Genomic DNA, 12,813 nt, shown 5'->3' with positions numbered 1-12,813 from the left:
TATCCTTTAGAAGATACACCCAACAAACTCGAGAATGGTCATCAATGAAGGTAATGAACCATCGAGTACCTGAAATATTTTTAACACGGGCTGGACCCCATATGTCGCTATGAATTAAGGAAAATGGGGAAGAGTCATGGTGAACTTTAGAAGGATAATGAGCACGAGTATGCTTGGCAAGTTGACAAATATCACAAGAAAACAAACTTGGACTTTTATTAATAAATAAGTTTGGCAACAACTTCTGAAGATAAATAAAATTTGGATGGCCTAGCCTACGATGCCACAGCATAACATCATTACATGAATCAAAAGGAAACATAGAGTTTTTTTCTACGAAAACAGCTTCATGAGTCACATCCTCCTCAAAGTAGTAAAGTCCACCATCCTCTCTAGCACTGCCAATCATCCTCTCCGAGTCCTGTTCCTGAAAAACACAACCATGTGGAAAGAATTTAGCAAAGCAATGCAACTCAGAGGTGAGCTTGCTAATGGAAATGAGATTACAAGTCAGAGAAGGAACATAAAGAACTGATGTCAAAGTAATCAGCTCAGAAAGTTTAATGGTTCCGTGTCCCGCAATCTGGGAAAAACTGCCATCGGCGATCTTGACCCGAGAAGGTTCAGAATATGGAGTGTATGAACAAAACAAGCCAAGATTACCTGTCATATGATCAGAGGCTCCAGAATCAAGGATCCAATGATTTTGACTATCAACATGGAAAGTTGTACCTTGCTGGACCACATGACTAGTGGCCTTAGGAGGTTGCTCGTGGTAATAAAAAGAGTGTTTTGAGGAAGCCATGAATAAAAAAAGAGAAGGGTTGACCGTTGATGAAAAATCAAGTTTTGTAAACTTTTGATCTGACCTCTGGAACAGGAAGGGGAGAAGCCGGCGAGAAGGTCTGTGCAAGTCGCGACGGAAAAAAAACGTCTGGAAGGCGGCGCGTGGTGGCGCGTGCAGCGGCTGACGGCGATGGGTCCAGCGGCGGTCGACTCGTCGGATCCTTCTGAGTCGAATGGTCACCTCACTTTTTTGATCGGAGGTCAGTAAACTAGGTTTATGTGTTGAACAGATTCAAGGCGGTGTTTAGGAGGTGTTTGACGGTGATGGAAGTGTTTGGATGGTTATTTCAGATTTGAATTAGGGTAGGAACGAACCCGCTCTGATACCATATTGAAAAGAAGTTTTTGTATATTGATATTGAATAAATTACATGAGTGAGTATTTATACAAGAAAGAATCGCTAAGAATGACTAAGCGATGACTAATCAATCCTATCACAATCCTAATCACAATCAATTCTAATCAATCACAATTAATCCTAATCAATCATAATCAATCCTAATCAATCATAATCAATCCTAATTAATAGGAAATAAAAACGGAAACATGTTTGAATTCTAATTTTCTACAGGAACGAATCCATGTCCATTGCCTTCACGACTCCGCCATCGATGATCTCTATGATTCTGTTCAGCCATTGGTTGAAGGCAACCTAGTGCTCTGATACCAAATGATGGCGAAAACGCATAGAAAAAGTGGTTAAACAGAAAGTTAGGATTTCACAAAAGAGTAACCCTCTGGTTCTCAATTTCATTTAACAAAATAACAAAATTCAACTCTTCAAATAAGGTCATAAGCACCCTTTTATAGACTAATTACAAACTGATCCAAAATTCAAAAATCTAAAATCTTAAAAATAATAAAACTTCCTAAAGTAAATATAACAGTAATTAACCTCTAAATATAAATAAATAATTACAATTAAATCATTCAAAACACGTCCCAAAACTTAAATCTCAAATCATGTCAAATGTGTTACTTTCCTTTTCTTGCCAAATTAATCACAATCATATTTGCTGCTTCATTTGAACTAGATTTGATTGCAATTTGTTATATTTCAAATTGCTGCTTCTTTTAACAATTGAGTCATACTTATTGGGCCACAATTCTGATTGATTCCGGCCTTCTTGAATCTATGGTTGGGCCATGTGCAATGGGCCAATCGTAAGTGCATCACAATGTCCTCTATTATATTTTAAATCCTAACATACAAGTCAGAAATAAGACTCAAACTGGTCACCACGCTATGCCCTTCACCAAAAACCTACAATTGAAAACTTTCTGAATTCCATTTTAGATATGTTTCTTGGGAAAACTTCTATTTTGATCATTATGCTTTGACAGATCATAATCATTGTAAACTTGACCTTTGAATTATCCCCCATTATAAGCAAATTTTATCCTATCCACTTTGTTTCACCGATGTAGCAAAATCTCATGCTTAATGCATCCCGTTTCAACACATCAATATTTTATTTGAGCAATGTGCTATCTTTAATTATTCCTCTTAATAGTTTTTTCTATTCCAAATAACGGGTAATCACCTTTCAATGGAGGAAATATCTGGTAGAGGTCATATATACAAACCCACCTGGAAGAATCTATCTTTAATTTCAACATCAACAACACCTTTATCTCAAATTAATTGGGGTCGATGGTAGATGAACCTAAATAAAAGATACGAAAGGGTTGAAAAAAGATAAAAAAAAGAAAAAGAAAAATAAATAAATAAAATATTAATAATATATATAAATATATAAATATAAATAAAAAAGTGATAAAAAAGGGGGAAAGAAGAAAAGGGGGGAGATGAAGAGAAAAAATGACTAAAAAGGGACCATCTGGAACATGGAAATAACAACAGGTCTAGAATCTATCTTTAATTTATTTTAACAAAATCGGGCAACCTAAACTCCAGCCTATAAGTTTTAGTCATCTACCAAAACACCTAAATAAACAAATAAATAAGTAACAGCAATACTTCAAGCACTAAGACGTGTCAATTTACAGGACCAGGAAGGCTAAAAAAATAAAATATTCAAAAGGAAGCATTTATTGGAATTATGTATATCATTCAGCGGTAGGGACTGGACTGGAGTGTTGATGAAAGATAAAAACCTTATAAGTTATGAAAGCAATACGGGATGAAAGAAATTGTGTGTATATGCACACTTGATCTCTTATTTATAGCTTGACTACAATCAAACAATGGACTAATCAAGGGGGAATTAGGAGTTAATTAGAGGCTAACTTAGATCCTAATAATCCATAGCTAACATAACAAACATAATATAGTTGACTATATGTTGTAAATAATAATATTTATTTATTTATTTTCATTCTAGAATCTTCTTTGGCCTTAGCCCATTAGGTTATTTAGTCTCTTTAAATAGAGAGCAATTCTACAGATGTAAAACACTATTTTATCAATAAGACTATCTCTTTTTTCAACTTGGTATCAGAGCTCTCGATTTTTAGGGCTCTGCTTCAGCAAATCACCGCCTTTAAAAAACAAACCCTATTTGCCTCTTGCGGCCACAAAGCCGCCGCCGGAAAAAAAAATTCCGGGGACCTTCTGGACCGTGAGGACCCTTGTTTCACTCCGTTTTCTCATATCTATCATTCTACGGAGGTTTCTTTTTCATCAGACGACCGGAACAACTCAAAAAAAAAAAAAAACATTGTTCACGGTACTGTTCATGTGCACTGTTCATCAAACACTATTCATCGGGTACTGTTCACGCAAAAAAAAAAAAAAAAACTTTTCCTGCTTGGTTTTGTCTCCTCTTTCCAAATCTGTGTTTTCTCTTCGGTCAGACATCATTTGGATTTGCGTTTGTGTGATTATCACCTCAATATTATGGCGGGTTCAAATGATGCATCTTCGGAATTTATTTCTATTCGCCGAGATGAGTTGGAACAGATTCGTACGAGTAAGTCATCTAATACTAGTGTTTTGGCCATGATTGGTGTGAGCTCCACTACTCATTCTTTTCTTTCTTTTTGTACTGATTTTAAACATTCTTGCATTATCGATTCTGGTGCTACTGATCATATGGCTTGTTATGCTGACTCATTTCTTTCTTATGACCCTATTATTGGCACCCATACAATAGTTGTAGCTCACACACATCAGTTGCGGGTTCCGGTAACATATATTTACAGCCTTCCTTACATCTCCAAAATGTTTTTTATGTTTCCAAACTCTCCACAAATCTTCTTTCTACCATAAAATTACCAAAGATTTGAATTGCACTGTAACTTTCTTCCCTACTCTGCGTTGATCAGGATCTCGCCACGGGAAAGACGACTGGGGGTGCTAAAGAGCATGGTGGGCTGTACTATCTGGTGCCAGAATCTTCTGCAAAGTATGCTAAAGATCACACCTTGTTGACTCAGTCTCAGTCTACTGCGGACTCTTTGATTTGGCTCCATCATAAACGCTTGGGGCACCCTCCATTTCGTTTGATTAAGTCTTTATTTCCATCATTATTTTTGTCTAAGTCTGTTGAGTGTTTTCATTGTGATGTTTGTGAGTTTGCTAAACACCATCGTGTCTCTTTTCCTTCTAGTACCATTAAAAGTGATGAGCCTTTTGATCTTGTTCATTCTGATGTTTGGAGTCCTTCTAAAGTTCCTCATGCTTCTAGTAATAAATGGTTTGTTTCTTTCATTGATGATTGCACTCGTGTAACCTGGGTTTATTTAATGCATGAAAAATCTGAGGTACCACAGATATTCTTTCGATTTTATAAAATGATTGAGACCCAATTTGGAAAAAGAATTAAAAGACTAAGGTCTGACAATGGTACCGAATATGTCAATCAATGTCTTTCCAAATTCATCCAAGATTAGGACATGATTCATGAACTTACTTGTGTGGACACCCCTCAACAAAATGGAGTTGCTGAGAGAAAGAATCGTCATCTTCTTGACAATGTAAGTCCTATTCACTCAATGACTTCATTCTTTCCCTTTATTCCCTCTATGCAAAGTCTTCAGCCATGAGTGTTTGGGTGTGTTGTCTTTGTCCACGTTCATAAACATCTTCGCAATAAGTTGGATCCTAGGGCTCTCAAATATATCTTCCTTGGTTATGCCTGTGATAAGAAAGGCTACAAGTGTTATCATCCTGCTAGTCGGAAATTCTTTGTCTCAATGGATGTCACATGTCATGAATCCGAGTCCTTTTTCCCAAGTCCTCATCTTCAAGGGGAGAGCAGTTCTTCAGTAGATTCATCACCTTCTATCTTTGAGTCTGGACCTTCCATGCCTTCTCCTACACCTCTTCCTCCTGTTTCTAATTCTTTTGTGTCTGACCCATCTGATACACCGAAAATACAGAGGATTGTGACACCTGAGTTGGTATATCATAGGAGAAAGCAGCCCACACTACTTCACCAGCAACCTCAATCGTCTGAACCGCTGGTAAGTCCTGAATCTCTTGTTTCTGATTCTAATATTATTACTTCTCCTGTTTATGAACTTAATATTGTTGCATATAATGATTTGCCTGTTGCTTCTGATAGCTTACCCAGTACCTCTAATGACTTACCTATTGCCCTAAGAAAAGGGAAAAGATCTTGTATCTAACACCCTATCTCTCATTTTGTCTCTTCTACTAACCTTTCTGTGAAGCACAAAAGCTTTATTTCAGCACTAGATTCTATCTCAATCCCAAAATCAGTACATGAAGTATTAAAAGATGAGAATTGGGCTCAAGCCATGCAAGATGAGATGAATGCCTTGGAGAAAAATAAAACATGGGAGGTTGTTGATAAACCTATTAGAAAGAAAGCAGTAGGGTGTAGATGGATTTATGCCTTGAAATATAATTCTGATGGTACTCTTGAGAGATATAAGGCTCGGTTAGTTGCCAAGGGTTACACTCAGACCTATGACATTGATTATGAAGAAACTTTTGCCCCAGTTGCAAAGATGAATACTGTGAGAGCTTTGTTGTCCATTGCTGCCCATTACAACTGGGATATGAATCAATTTGATGTGAAGAATGTTTTTCTTAATGGTGAGTTAGAAGAAGAAGTCTACATGGAAATTCCACCTAGCTTTGGCTCTATGGATGGAGGAAATAAAGTTTGCAGGTTAAAAAAGGCCCTGTATGGATTGAAACGGTCTCCTCGTGCCTGGTTGGGAGATTTACTAAGGTTATGCTGGTCTTAGGATATAAACAGAGTCAAGGAGATCACACACTATTCTTCAAGCACTCCCAAAATGCGAAGCTAACTGTACTCCTTGTATATGTTGATGATATTATTATAACAGGTGATGATATTGCTAAGAAACATTTTCTACAAGCACGGCTAACCTCTGAGTTTGAAATTAAAGATCTTGGGAGATTGAAATATTTTCTAGGGATAGAGGTAGCTCATTCGAAGGAAGGAATTTTTATCAGCCAGAGGAAATATGTCCTTGATCTTCTTAAAGAAGCGGAAAAACTTGGGTGTAAACCCTCTAGTACTCCTATTGAGCAGAATCACAAGATGGGTTATGAAGAGGAGAGTCCTCCAGTTGATAAAGGACAATATCAGCGGTTAGTTGGGAGACTGATATATTTGGCTCATACTAGACCAGATATTGCTTATGTTGTCAGTATTGTAAGTCAGTTCATGCATAATCCAAAAGAAAAACACATGCAGGAAGTGGAGAGAATTCTTCAATATCTTAAAGGCACTCCTGGTAAAGGACTGTTATTCCGGCGTAATGGCAATCTCTCTTTAAAAGTTTATACTGATGTTGATTATGCTGGATCCGTAACTGATCGTCGATCTACCACTGGTTATTGTATGTTTCTTTGTGGTAACCTAGTGACATGGAAGAGTAAGAAGCAGGACGTGGTTGCTAGATCGAGTGCTAAGGCTGAATTTCGAGCTATGGCTCAAGGCGTTTGTGAATTATTGTGGTTGAGAATTATACTTGGTGATCTTAAAATAAGATGTGAAGGACCTATGAAGTTGTAGGCTTTTAGATGCCATGGTAATTTCTGTTTAGTAAAATAGTGACTGAAAAAGGGAGAAACAGCAACGACAGCCGCATAAGTTTGCTGGTTATGAAACCAGTAAGAATATGACAAGAAAAGTGACAATAAAGGCCTGGGGTTGAACAGATCAGATAAGCAGACCTTGTACGGAGAAGAATTTGACCGGGAAAGTGGTTGGAGAGAGGCAAGGAATTGGGAAAGCTGCTGAAAAATATGAGACAGCCACCGGATACTAGAGCAAGGTAAAATCAGGAACCAAACATAGAGGTTTCATATTTTGGGAACCTGGCAGCAGAACACATTATATAGAGGTTTAATATTCAATAGCTAACCTGTAGTCTAATCACTAGCCAATGAACATAATATAGTCGAATAAATATTCTAATATAAACACCAATATTTAATATTCTGACTCTGCAATTCACTTCCTGCTAAATGAAATTGTGACTATAAGGAGCAGTGGAGAATATTGCAGTCTTAAGTAATATTGTCATTTATATTGTAAAGAACCAATTCAATCTAAAAGCTTAAGTTGTTGGGTGAGGCTACATTAATAGTTTTATATATCTCTAACACGCCCCCTCACAAGAAAGCCTATTGGGCTTGAAAGGTGAATGATGCATCAGGGCTAGCCTACCTGTACTAAAAAGTTCCACAAAGAAAATGAGGGTGGCAAGGATCGAACCGGAGATACCGAGACTCTGATACCATGTAAAAAACCAATTCAACCCAAAAGCTTAAGCTGTTAGGTGAGGCTACATTAATGGTTTTATATATCTCTAACACATATAAAAAATCAGAGCTAATTTCAAAGAATAAGTGAATACAAAAAGTTCACTTACACTATTGGAATCTAACAGGGTAACCGTAACACAGCTGAATTGAAACCCAAATAAAGGAGAGATGATGTAAATGATAAACAGCAGTCCTCACTCTTGCTTTGTCAGCTGTAAAAATTGCAGGACTTAATTTCCTGTTTTTCTATATTTCTATCCGTCCTCTATAATTATACCCCTGAAGATACACCAAATGAAAAATGTTTGTACGTACAGAAATTTAGGCACATAACAAATATAGAATTCCATTTGGAATACACAACAAGTACCACTCTCCCTTCCTTCCTTCTCAATTCAAATTGGAACTGAAGCACCTACCATCTAGTATCTCGTTTGTCGTCTTGAACTACAGCTGTTCCATCCACAATCTCTCCTATAGTGTGTGCTTATTAATTACTTATACGTTACTTAGGCTTTTTTCCAATATTTCCAAGCCACCTTAACAATCTTCCAGACTAGTGCACTCCTTTTTATATTGCATATATATAATAAAGCACCTCAGTTGACTTTCCATTCTCAGCTGAAGACAACAAAACATCAACAGTCCAAATGTATATAAGATGCATATCTCCTTTTCAGCTTTAGCTTTAGCATTAGCATTAAGCAAAACACAAAAGGTACCACTATTATTTTAAGAAGTGCTACACACAGGAACTAGCAACACAATCTTTTGAGTTTTAAAACCCAAACAGACGAAGATCCCAACCCTGTCCCTAAGGAACAATCAAGTTCAACATTGATAGTAAATTTGAATCAGGGCCTATTCTAAGAGTCTCAGAAACAATGAATCAACAAGAAGCATTCCCTGTAAATCATACAAAATGAGGACAGCTCATGTTATTAGGAAACCATCAAAGGGAATTACATAACACAGCATATGGAGAATAAAGTAAAATCTTATTACTCAAAAACAACCGTTTTACCTAAAAGTGTTCACTGAAGTTACTTGACCTATAATAAGCTATACTCAAACACATACCCATCAAAAAAAAAAAAAAAATTGAGCTTAAGAACAATATTTAAATACCCATAAACTGTGTGGATGAGAAAAAAGGCCCTTCATTTTAAGGAATACCCAGATACAAAAAAAAAAAAAAAAAAGAGCTTTCCTTGGTTTCTTCTCATTCTAGACCAAAAAGCCACATACACAGTGGGAATGAGAGAAAGTGGCTTACAACAGCATTGAAAAGAGTGGACTTGCCAACATTAGGGAGACCAACGATGCCAGCCCGGAGGCTCATGCTTATCTTGGATGAAGAAGAAGAGAACCTTCGCTGAATCCCATAAAGGTGAGTGTTTCTGTTGAAAAGAGTTTGATTTGTGAAAAGGAGTGTTGACTTCAATGGATGAACTAAATTGGGAACTAGGTGAAAGTGATTGCAAGCTGCTCTTGCCATTACTTGCAGTAACAGAGACAGCAGAGGCAGAGAAAGAGTGTTTTATCTGTTCTGCACTACAACTGTGAAAGCATCTTCAATGGCTATCGGATGCTTCTATTGCCCCCCGTTTGTGATTAGGTTATGCTTTGATAATAATAATAATAATAATAATAATAATAATAAGGATATACTCAGGGGATGCACATTAAAAGCTTGCGCTTTATTTTATTTTGTTTTTTTATTTTTTATTTTAGTGGAGCCCATCAATTTATGTCTATGGAGGAAACTTAGATTTTTTCATCTAACATAACCAATTGATTACTCACATACGAGGAAGGATATTGTAACAACCAAGTTATGTTATTACTAAGTTACTACCAATCAATTTCACCGTTAGATCCATTATGTTGATCCAACGATTATATTTATTTGAGTAAATATCATTTTTGGTCCCTAACAAAAAACACGGTCCTCACTTTAGTCCCTTACAAAAAATAAATTAGTCAGTTAGTCCCTAACAACTTCAAAGTTGATCCATTTAGTTGAAATCGTAGTCCCTCACAAATTCAAAAAAGACCCATATTAGTCCCTAAAAAAGGACTAAAATGGGTCCACTTTGAATTTATTAGGGACTAACTGACTAATTTATTTTTGTAAGGGACTAAAGTTAGGACCGTATTTTTTGTTAGGGACCCAAAAGGATATTTACTCTATTTATTTTCATCTTTGTGTGGTTATGATTCCCTATATTTAAAGTGAAAGCATTAAATATGGAAAATCATAACCATACAAAGGTGAAAATAAATATAAAGTATTAAATTTGAGAAACCATGACCATACAAAGATGAAAATAAATATAACCGTTGGATCAACATAATCGATCTAACGGTGAGATTGATTGGTAGTAACTTGGTTGTTAGAATATCATTCCCCATACTTATAACCTAAAAGTTTTACAATGCTTATTATTAAATATTAGGAGAAAGTGTGTATCATTTTGAAGGACATAAAGTTGTGTTATTTTAAATGAGAGAAATAGATAAATCATGAGAGAGGGAATAAGTGGAAAAAAATTTAAAGGTATGGGTCACATCTCTTTGTGAGAATGAAAGAATATAAGGTATATCATTTAAAATGAGACACTTTTTTTCCTAAATTTTAATCGTTGAACTTTGTGAATTTAATGGTAATAATTTATTAAAAATTAATAATTAATTAATAAGTATAACTCAATAAATTATAATTGTTAAATTAAAAAAATCAATAATTTTAGATTTGGTATCCCTTATATTAATAGGGTCTAATATTTATCAAGTGTAGGACATTAGGAGACCTATATTTTATCTTTTTTTTCTATCCTCGGGATTTTTTTAATATGCTCGAGGAGTATAAAAAAAATTTGTGGTCCTTTTTTATTTTTGGTAAAAAAATTACTCTTATATCCTTTTCTTTTCTTATATTTTTCCTCTATCCCTTTTTATTTTTCCTTTTTGCCGGACTATCCTGCCCCATGTGCACAGTAAAAGCGCTCCTATCCTCGTATGGATTCATATAGACTTCACTAATTTTATAATATTAAATTATAATAATAATAAAATGTGAAGATATGACACCATAAGCTTCGTAATGAAACATTTATTAAGTTCGAGTGTATTGATTTAGAATAACTTGTTTTTAAAAATAATAATAATAACGTGTCATTTTTATTTTTATTTTTAAGTCTCAATTAGAATTCTTTTAATCAATCATGTTTTTGTAATACTTATTAAAATATAGCTAAATTTAAAAGTAGATGCGTAATGCACGATATATTCTAGGGTGTTTGATTGTATTGTGAGTTTTTTTTTCTTAAAAGTTATTCTGTAGATTAATTTATCATAATTTCTTCTAAAAAAAGGAGGGGTTATATTTACTACCAGTTAATCTTACTATCTTTACTATTGAATTATCACCGTTAGATTCATTTTTAATCTAATGGCTCATACTTATCCCATATAATCCTAATTTTTCCCTCACTCATCCCCTCTCTCTTTCTCTCTCTACATCTGGGAACTGCACAGACACTCCCTGCTCTCTCCAAATTTCTCTCTTCATCGTTGCTTTTCTTTCTTTTCTTTTTTTAAATTTCTTTTGTCACCATTCATCGCTCTCCATGAACGACGACGAGGAGCAACAAACTCAGGCGGAAAACTCTTTTTCACCATGCCGACAAGCATCACGCCCCTGGTAAAAATTTTAGCATCTTCTAAGAACTTCGAACATATTCTAAGATAAATAGTAAATTGGGGTTGGTGTGGCAATATCAAACTGAATTGTCAAAGAGTCACTGATTGTGGGGTTGGTACGATAAGATCAAAAGAAATTGTTATAAAACACTAGTATTCATGAACTATAAGAAACTTAAAAAATTATTTTGAACTTAAAATACTTTTGGCTACAGTAAGTATCATAATTTGTTTTATTCCAATGTAAATTCTGGGAATACGAACCCAAATGTTAAAGGTGTAATAGATAAGTATTACACCACAAGGTTAAAATCACTATTGAATTAATTATTATCGACTTTCGTTCTTCAAGATTGGAGTTGTAGGAAAAATTGCATATACACGAGAACCGAGCATTAATTATTTCAACACTTTGAAATTGAAAGTGTTCGACGAGGATTGAAAGAGAAAGGGAGACCCTTCTAGTTAAAATGATACTTGCTTTTTGATGTGCCTCTGGCAAGTGTGGTTTTTCCATATTAAAATTGATAAGAATTGAGTCACAAAAGAGCAATTTAATTACATATTTGCTAATTATATTGATTCTTTCTTGTCAATAATATTTCTCACGTATTGATTGTATTTTTACAGGAAATAGAACTGAAAAGTATAAAAAGTTAAATGATGCAACTCATCAAATTAGTATCGGTACAATCTCTAGAGAGTTGGCGCAAGTTGACGCCAAAGTTAAGAAATCCCACGCCAAGTTGCGTCGTGCTGCACAGGCCAAATGCCAGAGAATTGGCGCTAGTTGGCGCCAGAATGGCGCAAACTAGCGCCACCATGCCACCTTGCGTCAAACTTGAAGCAAACCGGCGCCCAAAATTACAAAGTCAAGGGAGAATGGCGCCAAGTGGCGCCCAAAAGACCAAGGGTGGCGCCAACGGGCGCTGATTCACGTGCAATTAGTTTCGACTTTCGTATTCGAGGCAGCAAGTTGGTGCAAACGTGCGCCCAACCGGCGCCAACTGGCGCTGGGTTGCGAGAAAATAACACCGTCTTTCCGCAGGGGTATTTTTGGAAGAAGGAAAAAATAAGTTTATAAATAGGATCCTTGTGCTAGACCTAGATCATCTAATTCCATTCAGAGGAGGCCGACGGCAGAGCTCAGGAGGATTCTTCCACAGTTTTTCTTCTTCATCTTTTTCTCTGTAATTTTATGCTTTTATCGAATATTGAATTTTCAGCCATGATTATGCTTGGCTAGTTCTCTTTTATTGTAGTTAGGGTCACGAGCCCTATGTGAACCCTTGTTACGATGGATTGATTTAGTTTTATTCATTTATATAATTATCTTTGTCTCTACCTTGTGTGTATTTTCTATTTTCTTTATTAGAACTGATCAATCTGATAGTTGAGAATAGTTTGAAGGTTAGAACCCTAGATAGGAATATTAGGGTTTTGATCTTGAAAGGGGGTAGGACAACAATTGGTATGCATGCTAGGAATAGATGTGTATTTAATTGCGGATGCTTAAATTATTGCGTTC

General features: G+C 35.6%; 1 protein-coding gene across 3 annotated transcripts in view; it reads right to left on the bottom strand.

Annotated features, from left to right (window-relative positions):
- LOC133285938 (uncharacterized) overlaps nt 1–9,179 on the bottom strand; it is a 33,091-nt gene extending 23,912 nt beyond the window's left edge. For all 3 annotated transcript variants that reach the window (XR_009748069.1, XR_009748070.1, XM_061483255.1), the window contains exon 1: nt 8,857–9,179. Coding sequence is in view for 1 of the 3 variants with exons in the window: in XM_061483255.1 (XP_061339239.1) it covers nt 8,857–9,078 (222 nt within the window). In the remaining 2 variants the exon portion in view is untranslated. The remainder of the gene's footprint in view (nt 1–8,856) is intronic.
- Between the last annotated feature and the right edge of the window lie 3,634 nt (nt 9,180–12,813).

The sequence above is a fragment of the Gastrolobium bilobum genome, unplaced genomic scaffold, assembly GCF_033153095.1.
Source record: "Gastrolobium bilobum isolate Gb01-03AN ecotype WA unplaced genomic scaffold, APGP_CSIRO_Gbil_v1 utg90377, whole genome shotgun sequence".
Classification (NCBI taxonomy): domain Eukaryota; kingdom Viridiplantae; phylum Streptophyta; class Magnoliopsida; order Fabales; family Fabaceae; genus Gastrolobium; species Gastrolobium bilobum.
This window is presented reverse-complemented; position numbering and strand designations above follow the sequence as displayed.